Genomic DNA, 13,378 nt, shown 5'->3' on the forward strand with positions numbered 1-13,378 from the left:
CCATTGCATGAATCATTTGTATATGCTCACTTGGAGTACTGTATTGAGTTCTGTTAACTCTATTTAAAAAAATCTAGCAGAAATAGAAGAGGTCCAGGGAAAAAAGCAACTAAATACACTGAAATGCTTCCTTCTGAAGAAGGACCAGGGGTGGGGAACCTACAGCCTGCGGGCCAGATCCAGCCCATTTAATCCAGCCTGTGGCTAGTCTCCGTGCCATGGGTTGGAAGCCCTAAGTCTCGGCACCCCCTGTGGGGCTGGAGCCGCGAGTGCTGGCTCACCTCACTGCGGGGGAAAGCAGGGGTTGTTAGGCCGTTAAAAGTCCAGTTGGCTCCGCGCAGCTCCTGGAAGCGACAGGCATGAGCCTGTGGCGTCTAGGCGGAGGGGTGATCAGGGAAGCTCTGTGCGCCGGTGCCGGCTCTGCAGCTCCCATTGGCCGTGATTCCCGGACAATGGAACCTGCAGGGACAGCGCCACACAGAGCCATCTGGCCCTTCCCCCTAGGGGCCGGACATGGCGACTGCTTCTGGGAGCAGTGCGGAGCCAGGGCAGGCAGCGAGCCTGCCTTAGCCCTGCTGCACTGCTGACAGGGAGCTGCCTGAGGTAAGCGCCGCTTGGCCGGAGCCCGCACCCTGAACCCCCTGCCTCAGATCGGAAGCCCATCCCACGCTCCAATTCCCTTAGCTCTAGCCCAGAGTCCCCTCCTGCACCCCAAACCCCTCATACCCAGCCCCACTCCGAGGCCTCACCCCCAGCTGGAATCCTCAACCCCTCCCGCACCCCAGCCTGGAGCCCCTTGTCACATCCTGAACCCCTCATTTCTGGCCCCACCCTGGAGCCTACGGGAAGCCCCGAGCCTCCATCCCTGTGCCTCTCCCCCCCGCCCCCCCCCCCCCCCCGGGGCTGGAACCATGAGTGCTGTCTCGCCCCACTGTGGGGGGGGGGGGGGAGCCATGAGCCTCTACACACACACCCCTCCCCCCACGACTGGCCCACGACTGATTTTTATCAGCGGCCCCTGATAGAAAAAAGCTTCCTCACGCTGGTTTAGAGCATGGCAAGCTAAAAGGGGACAAAAAAGAGGAATAAAAAGTGAACAATATATAGAAGGGAAATTGGGCCCTCCTGATTACTCATAAGTACATGGACGCTTTCAGTGAAATTGAAACATGACAAATGAGAAACTGATGAAAGTAAACACTGAATTATGTAGTAATGTACAATTAACCTGTGGAACTTGTTGGCCAGGACACCAAAGTGAAGTGCTATGATAGTAGGGGTTATTTTTCTTTCTAAAGTATAATGCACTTATATTGAAAATGAGAATATTACACAGTTACTGTAGTTAAATAAGTGTGTTCTTTTTGTAAGTGCTATAAACTCTTATAATTTAGGGAATAAACCAGGCTTTAATTGGCTAAAGTTAAGAAAAAAACATCTAGGAGTATGTTGAGTCATACTTATTCACTATGGGGTTTCTTGTACCGTCTTCTGAACCATCTGGTACTGGCCATAATCTGAGACAAGATACTGGAATATATGATCTACTGCTCTGATCAGGTATGGCGTCTCCTCTGGTCCCTCTTACAGCAGAGGCAAATTGAAAGAGTTTGCATGAATAACCTGCTAGGTACTTAGGTAGCTGCTGGTTAGACCTTGGCCTGTGAGACTGTGAACCAAAAAATCTGGTTTCAGTTTCTGGATCTGAGATTTTGCTTTGGAACATAGGCCATATCACTTAACTTCTCTGTACTTCAGATATTTTTTTTGTAAGATGGGTTGCGGCTAACATTTGTTCATGTTTGGCAGGTGCTTTCATCAGCATATGAAAATTAACTATTTAAATATAACATATTAGTACTGTTTAGGAAATGTGTAAGAAATGCTAAAGTTAACCTGGCATATGCAATCTTAACTCAGTTTTGTATGCTTGTATATTATAATACATTAATTATCCTACGTGATTTCTTATTAGATAGTTTACAGTTTCACCACCAGAGTAAACCGATTTAAATCAAAGCAATTTAGATCACTGATTTTTTTTTAAAAAAAAATAATGATTTAAGTAAGCAAACAGGAAAGCTTGATTTAAATCAATTTTAATTGTGTTTGTATTTATACTTTTTAGTTACTTTGCTAAAGAAAGGTTTGTTCTCATTGGTTGGTAACCATTAACACATTTTGACTTGCAACTAGATATAACATTTACACTAAATTTGGTGCTTCTTTTTGATAACCAGGAGGATACGCTATGTCTGTACACGTTTATTTAAATAATTATATAGCTCAATATTTATTCATTATTTCTTAATTTTTACATTTATTTTAGAAAATGGTGATGCATTTCTTATTTATGATTTAATTTTTTTACTTGTGATATGTGTCAGGCTCTCTCGATGGAAATTCTGATTCAATTAAAATACACAAAAACATTTTTTAAATTAAATAAAACTACTTTAAATGTGCTGGAAACATAAGAGAAAAGGTTTATCAAAACTTGTTTTGCCTTTAAAACTAACTGATTTACTAAACAAAGGAAGTACCTGTAGTTAGTGAATTGAACTGATTATTTCTAGTCGCTGTGTCCTTCAACATTTTAGAACTAGTAGGTCTCAGGCTTCCACATCTAGTTTTTATTCATAGATTGAAGAGAAAAACAAGCTTTCCTGTGTGTTGAGCTTTTAATTGGTTTCTTAACTTTGAATGAATTTTGAACATTGATCTGAACTAGTAGAATAAACGGAAATGAAGAAAATATTCCTTTGCACCTGGTAAAGAGGCTAATCGTATCAAAAGCTGGTTTAGCACTTCAACAGAGTCTGGTTGCAGGTGCTTAACCAGTGATTTCTACCAGTTCAGTGATTTCTTTCTTTGAAAGTTGGGAGCAAATACATTCGGAAACATGTTGTATGTCAGTTTCCAACTTACAGTATTTGAACACTTAGAAATATTAACTTTCATATCAGTAACCTAGAGATATAAATACCTTTTTATGCAAATTATTTTTTCTGGCTGGGTTTGTATTGAATGATTTTGTGGCTGAGCCATGTAATTCTTGGCTTTCCTTTACTCCTAAGGCACTGTATGATAACATGCCCTATCATACTGCTACTTAATCTCAGCATGGGTTAACAAATAAGTAAAGAAGAATCTAAACATAGAAACTGTTCTTCTTCAAGCAGTTGTATGTGTGTATTCTACTAAGATGTTTGTGTACCTGGTGTGCTGGAGTCAGAGAATTTTCTGTAGCAGTATCTGTCGGGGAGGAGCTTGTGCTCTGCACCCTGGCTCCTTCTGAAATTATATAAGATTGACACCACCCTGATCTCTCCAGTGCCTTCTCACCACCTGTACCTGAGTATGAGTTCCCCATGCAGTTTACCTCACTTTTTTTTTTTTTGGTCTAGGTAATCCTGTTAAATATTAGGTGTTAGTTCCTGCCAATAGCTAGTTTTCTTTACTGTTTTGATTGTTTTTAGTCAGTGGTTAGTTTTTGATGCAAGTACTGCCTGTCATGTGAGGTGTCTGTTCTGAATAGTGACCCCCACATGTGCTACTTTTTGGCCTTGGTGCGGGACACATTAAAAAGATGTGCAGAATCTGCCTTTCTTTCAGGTAAAGAATGCAGATTTCTAGAGCTCTACGCCTCAAGCAACACCTCATGGCACAGGATCTGCCTCAGCCTTCTGGCCGTCGATGGATCACCCTGCCTCTCGGGGTGCTACAGAGGCTGCAGTGGTCGTTGACAAACTGCTGTACTCAGACTCTTCTTGTCAGAGAGAGAGAGGGATTAGTCTTCCTCTCCGGGGCCACTCTGAAAGAGGATCCATAAAACAGACCAGAGCCACTCCAGATTGAAGGATTACTCTTCTTCTTCTTCGGAGGACTTGGAAAATCACCCCTGCTTCTCAGGAACTCAGGATAGAGCCAAGTTGTCGACCCTTGTCTCCCTGGTACCATGACGGGAACGTATAGGTACTGTACCATTGATTCTGGTACTGTCCTGTGGGACAGCTGTTGAATCTGGTACCAACGGATACTGTTCTGGCCCCTTTGGTACCAACGGACCTGCAAGCTTATGAGGTAGTAAAGGATTTGCTTTGGCTCTCCATCCCAAACTCTCCTGTGGTGCCAGGAGTCCTTGGGAGTGGATGTGCCTCCTGCTCGTGGTGGTCTGTCTGGGTCCATGGCTTCAGAACACCGGCTGTTAGTGGTGCCAGTGTTGATACTAAGAGAAACCGCGAAGATGTGATAGGCATTGACGCAATCCATGTCAGTACTGGTATGTTTTTCAGCCTCTGCACAAGTGTGTATCTTCTCACCTGGGTTTAGTACTGGGGTAGCCCTCAGACTGGGCATCAACCACAACTTGCACTTCAGCAGCAGCAGCAAGGTCTTTCCTCATACGAAGACTCCATGTGATTCTCTTCACATCTTGGGGCATGTTTGCCGTATTGACTACTATGCTGGCATCAGCACTGATATTGACTTCTTTCCAATGGGCCACAGATAAATAAAGGTGCCTAGTGGCCTCTTTAGGATTGGAACCCCCAGTTTCTGCTGACTATTCAGATAGCTCCTTGCAGTTGGGTTTGGAGTCTTCTTCCATGTCACTGTTCCCTCTGAGGTTTGGTCAGTCTAGCAAGCCTTCTAGACCACCTACCGAAGGAGAGCATTGTACCAAGAATGGGACTGTTCATAGAGCAAAGATAGCTCATCTTGGCCTACTTCCTATTGGCTGCTGTAAATAATTGGGCCTGGTTGTAACTGGGCCTACAAATTTGCCTTAATTGTGGGTTCATCTGTAAAAAGTGATTGTAAGTTAATAAAATGTCACAATAAGCTGTAACCACAAATATTTGGTAAAAAAAGGGGTGTGTGTGTGTGAGAGAGACTGAATTAGTCCAAACAAAAGGTCTTTTGACATAACTCAAGAATTGTGTTAAGATCATGCTTATTAAACGAAGTTTGGAACCAGAAATCAATGAACCAAAATTGGTATGTCAGATATTAGGCCTAACTGGTGGACAAAATAAGGAGGGGATGGGCTATTCCACTTTCTACTACTCCTTGGGGTCCTTAAGAGACTTTGGGAGAAAATTTGGCTACAGGACCGAGCTTCACGATCATGGCTGCTACCCTCACCATCTCCTGGGACCCAAGGACCTTCTTCATCCTGATTCTGGGAGATGTCCTGACCAGGCTAGAGAAAAGGGATGCAGATGACATCTCCTCTGCTACCAGCTCCGACTGAATCCCAACCACCATCTGGAATGTGACACTTTCTCTCCTCTCTTCGCCTGATGTGTCCTTTTCCTTCCTCACCTTATTTCTTCACTTCTCTGTCTCCTCTTTCCTTCTGTCTAATAAGAGTCTGGCTTAGCCAGCCAAGGTTGTATATTTTGCAACATTGCTGTAAGTCTGTGACTAGAAATGCAGTGCCCTAAACTGCCCGATGCTGTCACAAGTTTGCCAGGTCTCAGAGTGGCTAATAAGACCATGTACTCTCACTGTTTTTTTCCAGCAGTGAGGTTGCAAATTAAAAGCCAACATCAGAGACGGAAGCTGTTTTTTCTATCTTTGCTGTACTTTCTCTCCCCTTTTTGTATTTTGTCTTGTTTTGTCTTCTAGGAAAAGGTATTTGACTTTAACAACAACAGCTCCAGCCCATCTTGGCTAATTTCTTCACTTTTCCTCAAAAAGGACAGTTATTACCATCTTTAATACCATCCAAGAGATTGTAGAACAAGGTTTTTTTTTTTGTTTTTTTTCCCTTCTAAAAGACTCTCCACTTAAGGGAAACAACGACTGTTGTTAAAATGAAAGCCGTATTTATTACTGTACATTTCAAATGCTTTAAATATTGTCCTTTTCTGTGCCTTTAATAAAATGTTAAAAGTGTTTTTAATGGTGTGTTTGCAATGGTACTAAGCACTGCTTAGGTCTCTATACCAAACCCTGAAACTTATTGAACAGTGTTTAATTTTGCACAGTTCGAGTCATGTTAACACCTTTGACTCTTTGGGCCCCTTTTGTTCCATTGAAGTTAATACAACCACACCTGTGACTTACACCCTTCTTCTCACCCTAAGGATTCCTAAAGAGCCACTATAACGGTTTTCCAGGTTTCAATTATCTGCATGCTGGAGAGGAAGTTCACCAGATTGTTTTGCTAAACACCATGGGGAGCCACTTACTTTGGCAGCATGTGCATATACTGAGGAACCAGTTGTACCGCAAGAGGACCCACTGGCCTTGGTTAACTTGTTGTCCTTTCCAGAGGACTCAGTGACTTCAGATTCCTCCTCCCCTGTTCCAGAGGATTTTCAATCTTATCAGGACCTATCGAAGAGGATGGCTGCAATGTTGAGCATACAAGCTGAGCTTGTCCAAGAGAAGTTTCAGAGTAGCAGCCGTGTTAGTCTGTATCCGCAAAAAGAAAAGGAGTATTTGTGGCACCTTAGAGACTAACAAATTTATCTGAGCATAAGCTTTCGTGAGCCACAGCTCACTTCATCGGATGCATGCAGTGTAAAATACAGTGGGGAGATTTTATATACACAGAGAACATGAAAAAATGGGTGTTACCATACACACTGTAACAAGAGTGATCAGGTAAACTAAGCTATTACCAGCAGGAGAGTGGGGCAGGGGGGGAACCTTTTGTAGTGATGATCAAGGTGGGCCATTTCCAGCAGTTGACAAGAACGTCTGAGGAACAGTGGAGGGGGGGGTGAGAAATAAACATGGGGAAATAGTTTTACTTTGTGTAATGACCCATGCACTCCCAGTCTTTATTCAAGCGTAAGTTAATTGTATCCAGTTTGCAAATTAATTCCAATTCAGCAGTCTCTCATTGGAGTCTGTTTTTGAAGTTTTTTTGTTGAAGAATTGCCACTTTTAGGTCTATAAGCTAGTGAACAAAGAGATTGAAGTGTTCTCCAACAGGTTTTTGAATGTTATAATTCTTGACATCTGATTTGTATCCATTGATTCTTTTACGTAGAGACTGTCCAGTTTAACCAATGTACATGGCAGAGGGGCATTGCTGGAACATGATGACATATATCACATTGGTAGATGCGCAGATGAAGGAGCCTCTGATAGTGTGGCTGATGTGATTAGGCCCTATGATGGTGTCCCCTGAATAGATATGTGGAAACAGTTGGCAACGGGCTTTGTTGCAAGGATAGGTTCCTGGGTTAGTGGTTCTGTTGTGTGGTGTGTGGTTGCTGGTGAGTATTTGCTTCAGGTTGGGGGGGCTGTTTGTAAGCAAGGACTGGCCTGTCTCCCAAGATCTGTGAGAGTGATGGGTCGTCCTTCAGGATAGGTTTTGGCCGTTTTTCAGGTGGCAGCCCCTGGGAGGGTAGCCCTCCTTCTGAATGGGGCTCTTTTGGAACCAGAAAATACCTTATGGCACATACCAGCCTCCTTGGCACCAACAGCCAAGCATACAGACACATTATATCATGTTCCGATGCAAGGCTTCGGGTACTTTTGTTCCCACCCTGCCTCAAACTCCTTCATGGTCAGTGCTGTCAATGAGAGGTTGCATCAAGGGAGATTCAAATCAATTCCCAAAGAGAAAATCCAAGAAACTTGACTTAGGAGAAAAAATTATTCCTCCTCTCTCCAGAGAATACTTCCAAGATATTGATGCACAACTTAAGCATTGGTGTTAGCACTTTTGTGATTTTAATGAACAGATCCCCACAAAGATGTAAACTCAGCTTAATCCAAAAGAGAACCCATCAGAAAACAGGAAATTGACACTTGCGGAAGTGATGCATATGGTCAAACATTTACCAAATGGTGAACCAACTGGTCTTGACAATATTTCATCAGAACTCCTAAAAAGTGGTGGCCTGGGTTTAGGTTACTAGTTTCATAAAACTGTCTTAAAAGTTTGGGAAACCAGTCATATTCCAGAAGATTAGAAGAGGGGCTGCATCATCCCGCAAAAAAGGAGAGGGATCAGTTTGCTCAAACTATAAGGGAATAACACTGGTCTTAGTCCCAGAGAAAATGTTTATGATTATACTACTGAACCAACTGAAATACTGTCTCAGCCCAAAAATGAGAGACAGCCAGTGTGGATTCTGTACAGGCTGATCTAAAATCTGTCTTATATATACACTGTGCAGAATGTTAATGAAAACATGATTACAGAAACGAAAGGAAGTTTAATACCACATTTATAGACTTTGCATTTACTTTTGATTCGGTGCACGAATCAGCAGTGTGGGTACTGCTATGAGTCTGGAGTGCCTGAGGACTTAGTACGCCTGGTGGAAGAACTGTATTGCAATACATTTACCTCTGTGAGGGTCAATATTTGTATTATAAACTAGTTTTCATTAGACTCTAGAATATGCCCGGTACGCATTCTCTCACCTATGTAGTTTATAGCAGCAGTTCTCAAGTCTCTTTCCAGACTACTGTATCCTTTTCAGGGATCTGATTTGTCTTGTGCACCCGAAGTTTCACCTCACTTAAAAACTACTTGCTTACAAAATCAGACATAAAAATACAAAAGTGTTACCGGACACTGTTTTGGAAAAATTACTTACTTTTTCATTTTGGCTGTATGAAATATTAGTTCTGATTTTGCTAGTGCTTTTTAATAGCCTGTTATAAAACAAGGCAAATATCTAGATGTGTTGATGTATCCCCTGGAAGTCCACTGTGTACCCCACAGGGTACATGTACCATCTGTTTATAGTTCTAATAGACTATCTGATGACAAAGCTGATTGAGCCCAAAGTAGGTGAAGTGAAATTTAAAGATTAATCTTTAGAGGATCTTAAGTATGTGGATGATACCATCTTACTTGCAGAGACCATTCTTCTTAGTGTATGTGGAACTTGCCTCAGGTGGCACGTGACCAGGATTCATCACTGAATTTGGTATGCTGGTTGGATCATTAGTGTCCCTGGCTTGGGCCGGGTACTGACAAGGAGTGTGAGATGAATGCTGATCCATGCCCCCTGAGAGACCATTGACAAACTGCCGCTAATGCTAGAAGAGCTGCAAAAAACTGCAGAATCTATGGGACTTAAGATCAATGATGATAAAACCAAAGCTGTGTGTACCTCTGATAAAACAGACATGAATGGCCTACTGACGCTGCATGTAATGATGCTGAATTGGTAAACCGTTTTATGTATCTTGGTAGTTGGCTGATAGCAGGAGGTTCTATAGCTGAAGGAGTTACACATAGGATCAGTCTTGTGTCTGCGTCATTTCAACATCTTCAAAAACCTCTTTGGCCGGCAGGATGTCTGTGTAACAACCCAAGATACAAGTGTTCAGCACACCAGTAATGACAACTCTGTTATGTGGAGCAGAAACATGGCTGTTAAAAATACTGGAGGAGGGGAAATAACAGTTTTCAGTGTCAAAAGTTACGATGTATCAAGATCTGTTGGTTTGACTTTTGTCACAAATGAGGAAGTATTTAGATGATCCTGGCAAGTTGTAGTTTTGCACCTTTTGAGAACAAGATGGCTGCAGTGGGATGAGGTAATGTCCAAAGTACAGAAGCAGGTATGCTTTTACAGAATTTTTATAGAGCTGTGGTTGAAGAAAGTAGAGAACCAAGAATGTGGTTGGAAGATGCAATTTTGAGGGATTTAAGAAGGCTAAACCTTTCCATATGGACACTTGCTGAAGAAAGAAGACATGCAAGGGACCATTCAAGATCGAAGTCTGTTTTACATGCCACCATGGCTACATCATAGCCAAATGAATCTGCTGCTTCCTTTCTCCAAATATGCATAGGAAACCAGCAGGAATTGTTAGCAGAACATGATTTTGTAAACTGGGATGCAATGTCTAAGTTCACTGACAAGCTGCCTGGAGATGTAAGGGAGGAGTTATGGGCTTTCTTGGCAGAAGCCGCTTGGTGGCCAAGACCTCAGTGCAGTTGGCACTCGATGTGGCAGATGCTTCTTACGGGGGATTGCCCGGTAAAATGAGGAGAAACTCATAGTTTCCTGAATGGAATACGCCTATGAACCATGTCTCAAAGAACAGTTACATTGTAAGTAAATTACCATTTTTTCCCCCTCCTTAACCTTTTCCCAAATGGTGCTTATATAGTGAGCTGTGCTAGTTTTGTGGGCAGGGGAAGCCTATATATCCTCTTTTAGCAAGTGGTTTCTTTCTGTCTGTCTGCCTGCCTGCCTGTCTGTCTTAGGTAATGTCATCCAGAGGAGTACTGGTATGATAAATTTATGAATTACTATACTGAAACAGACCAGAGCTCCATCTAGTCTAGTAACCTATCTCGAATAGTAAGCAGTACCAGTTGTTTCAGAGGAAGAAACTCTGCAGTAGGCAGCTGAGGTATAATTTTCACCCAGGAAAAGCTTCTTTTAACTACCAATAGTTAGAGGTTGGCTTATGCCCTGAAGTTAATAGTTAATATTTTTTTGTTTTAACTTCTGTATATTCTTGTTAGTTATATAAACATCTAATCTTTTATAAATCCTGCTAAATTCTTTGCCTCAATATCTTGATGGTGAAACTAACTTACACTACTTGTGCATTTTGTGTAAGTGTTCTTTTTTTGTTTTGAATTTGCCACCTTTCAGTGTCGCTTTATGTTACAAGTGAGATTGAATAGAAGTTCCTGATCTAGCTTCTCTACACCATTTATTATTTTTATACTCCTATCATTTCCCCCTTTTATTCATCTACTCTCTAAGGTAAAAGATTCCAATCATTCCAATCTCTTCATAATATTTTTTCCATATTCATAATTTTTAGTGCTTGTTTTTGTACCCCCTCTATTTCCGCTCCAAACTTTGAGTTGCAGTGACTATAACTGAACTGTATACAGGGTGAGAGTATGCCGTTTATTTGTATAATGGTATATATTTTGGTAGTACTCTCCATCTTGTTCCTTGTACGGCCTAATATACTACTTTGGATTTTTCACTTCTGTTGGAGATTGAGCTCTCCGCAATGATGATCAGATCATTCTCGTAAATTGATAGTTAATTTAGAATAAGTAGTTCAAATTATTCCTCCCGATCTGTCTTGAAGTGCCAAATGCAAAGTAATTAGTTGTGGAGCGGGGAGTTTCCTTCCTCTTTTTGGAATGTTTTTTCAGAATTCAAGAAACTTTTTCTAAGAAATAATTTATGAATGTATTCACTTTTCTTATTTGTTTCCATTGTCTTCATTAAATTTTTGTGTAATGGTCTACGTAACCTACACAGCTAAACACTTATGGATTCTATGTAGCAGAGTTTTGCTTTCCTATCTACATTTCTAGAGAACTAAAATTTGACATGATTTGGTGAATTAACTTTCTCAAGAAGAAAAATCAGGAGTCTCAAGATCTTTATTTGTACAAATAGGATGATAATGCAGATTGCTTTATTGGGTGTTTATTTTAGAAATGGCATTCAAGTTTTTAACTGAAAAAAATCTGTTGGCTTTTGCTACCTTCACATATAATGCTGCTTTTAATTTTTGTTTTTATTTTAACTTCACTTCAGTTTTTGTAACTTGTCACTGGAATTAAGACACAAATGTAACTTTTAACAGATATATTGAACAGAGTCAACCTCAGCTCATCACGAACGGGGATACAGAATGGTGCACCTAGTAGAGGTACTACATTGTCCTAATATGGTAATTTAAAAAAAAAAAAAAACTTAATGAACCATCCAACTGTAATACTATGTAATGATTATTCTGGAATTCTGTGTAACAGGTACAGTTACTACGTTCAAGCCTGCCAGTCAACACTATACAACTCCTGCATCCAATCCGGGTGCTGTCACTGCTTCACCAGTCTTTCAGTCTGTATCCAGACCTGCAACTAGCTCTGTAGCCGTTCAGCCGTTGTCTAGACCAGTGACTGTTTCAGGAACTTCACAGACGCTACAGAGACCTGTTGCTGGATGTTTATCAGCTCAGCAGATACCCCGGTCAAATTCTGGAATATCACAGCCTGTTAGCAGACCTGTAACCGTTCCAGTAACAACACAGCCAGTATCAAAAAATATTACAATTCCTGTAATGGGTCAACCCGTACCGAGGCCAGTGGCTACAGTAACAGCACAACCTATAATATTAAATCAGGTAAATTCTTATAGTAACTTATAAAGCTTAAGGTTTAATTGCAGTTAAATTAATGAAGTACAAGAAGTGGATATTGCTTATTGTATAGTCACATCACTTCACTAAATTTTGGTTTCAAAGAACCTTGTGGTTTTTGTAGAAGTTTACTAAACATGTTATGACACATAGGTTCCCTTTCAGGAACTTTAGTATTAAATAGACTTTTTACTACACTGTGTTTGATGTTGTTCAATTTGTTTGAAGCTTAAGGCCTCACTTTTTCAGAGACTCTGGCAGCTGGTTAACTTTACGCAGGAGTAATTACATTGTCTTCAGGACAGTGTATATTTGTGTACAAAGTTCTGCATGTGCATAAGTGTTTGCAGGATCTGGGCTTTAGTAAAATTTTGATTCTCTATATATTGTAATTGTAAAAATAATTAATTACTCATATTTTTTTAAAAACTTTTGCAATGTTTTCCATTGTTTAATTTATTCTTACAGGAATGCTAATTTGAAATTTTCATTTTAATATTATTCTGCAATTTAATGAAGTGGATGTTTAATACTACTGCTTTCGAACAAAAAAGTAGAAAAATGAGAAAATAGCCTGAGTGACCAAATTAGTAGTCCAGTAGCCTGGGTGTATGTAACAGACTTCAGTATGTATGCGAGAGTTTGCAGCGCCATTATTTTACATCCAGTTTAAAAAGTTGCAAACAAGGTGATACCTAGGGTATGTCTACACTACAAATGACCTAAGTTATGTCAATGTACAGCCATGGCGGTAATTAAATTGCTTTTCTGTGTTCACGCTGCGCTCCTTGTTTTGGTGGTGTGTGTCCTCACCAGGAGGACTCGCACCAATTTAACTGTCAGTGTGGGGCATTGTGGGATGGCTTCTGAAAGGCAGCAGCTGTCGATGTAAGCAACGCAGCATCTATACTGACACTGCGTCAACCTAACTACATCGATATTGATTCTATGCCTCTCATGGGGGTGGAGTTATTAAGTCAATGTAGTGGGTGAGTTACATCAGTGGGAGTGACATTTTAGAAGGTTAGGTTAATGTAAGCTGTCTTACGTCGACCTAACTCTGTAGTATAGACCAGGCCCTAGATATGTGGTAGTGTTTGGTAAACTTGTTTTTTTCGTCTCTTGTTGGAATTAATCTTAAAATGTGTTGCTAGATACTATTTCAAGATGCAGGGAGGGAGAATTTAGTATAAATTTACTAAACTCAAAATTGAGTGGAAATTGTAAACTTGGGAAGGTTCCATACACATTTTCAGAGAAACAAAAT

The 13,378-nt window shown here is 40.9% G+C and overlaps 1 protein-coding gene across 13 annotated transcripts in view; it reads left to right on the forward strand.

Moving 5' to 3' along the window:
• Positions 1-13,378, forward strand: part of ZNF280D (zinc finger protein 280D) — an 84,497-nt gene that overhangs the window by 21,828 nt on the left and 49,291 nt on the right. For 8 of the 13 annotated variants that reach the window (XR_006284630.1, XM_043524658.1, XM_043524657.1 and 5 more), the window contains 2 exons: positions 11,557-11,622; positions 11,726-12,096. The exons of 2 other annotated variants lie outside the window; for them this stretch is intronic. Coding sequence is in view for 10 of the 11 variants with exons in the window: in XM_043524658.1 (XP_043380593.1) it covers positions 11,557-11,622; positions 11,726-12,096 (437 nt within the window). In the remaining variant the exon portion in view is untranslated. Of the gene's footprint in view, positions 1-9,984; positions 10,043-11,556; positions 11,623-11,725; positions 12,097-13,378 lie in introns of those variants that run through there. 3 more of the 13 variants (XM_043524652.1, XM_027818787.3, XM_043524653.1) reach the window with 2 other exon arrangements.

Source organism: Chelonia mydas, chromosome 10 (assembly GCF_015237465.2).
Source record: "Chelonia mydas isolate rCheMyd1 chromosome 10, rCheMyd1.pri.v2, whole genome shotgun sequence".
Lineage (NCBI taxonomy): Eukaryota > Metazoa > Chordata > Testudines > Cheloniidae > Chelonia > Chelonia mydas.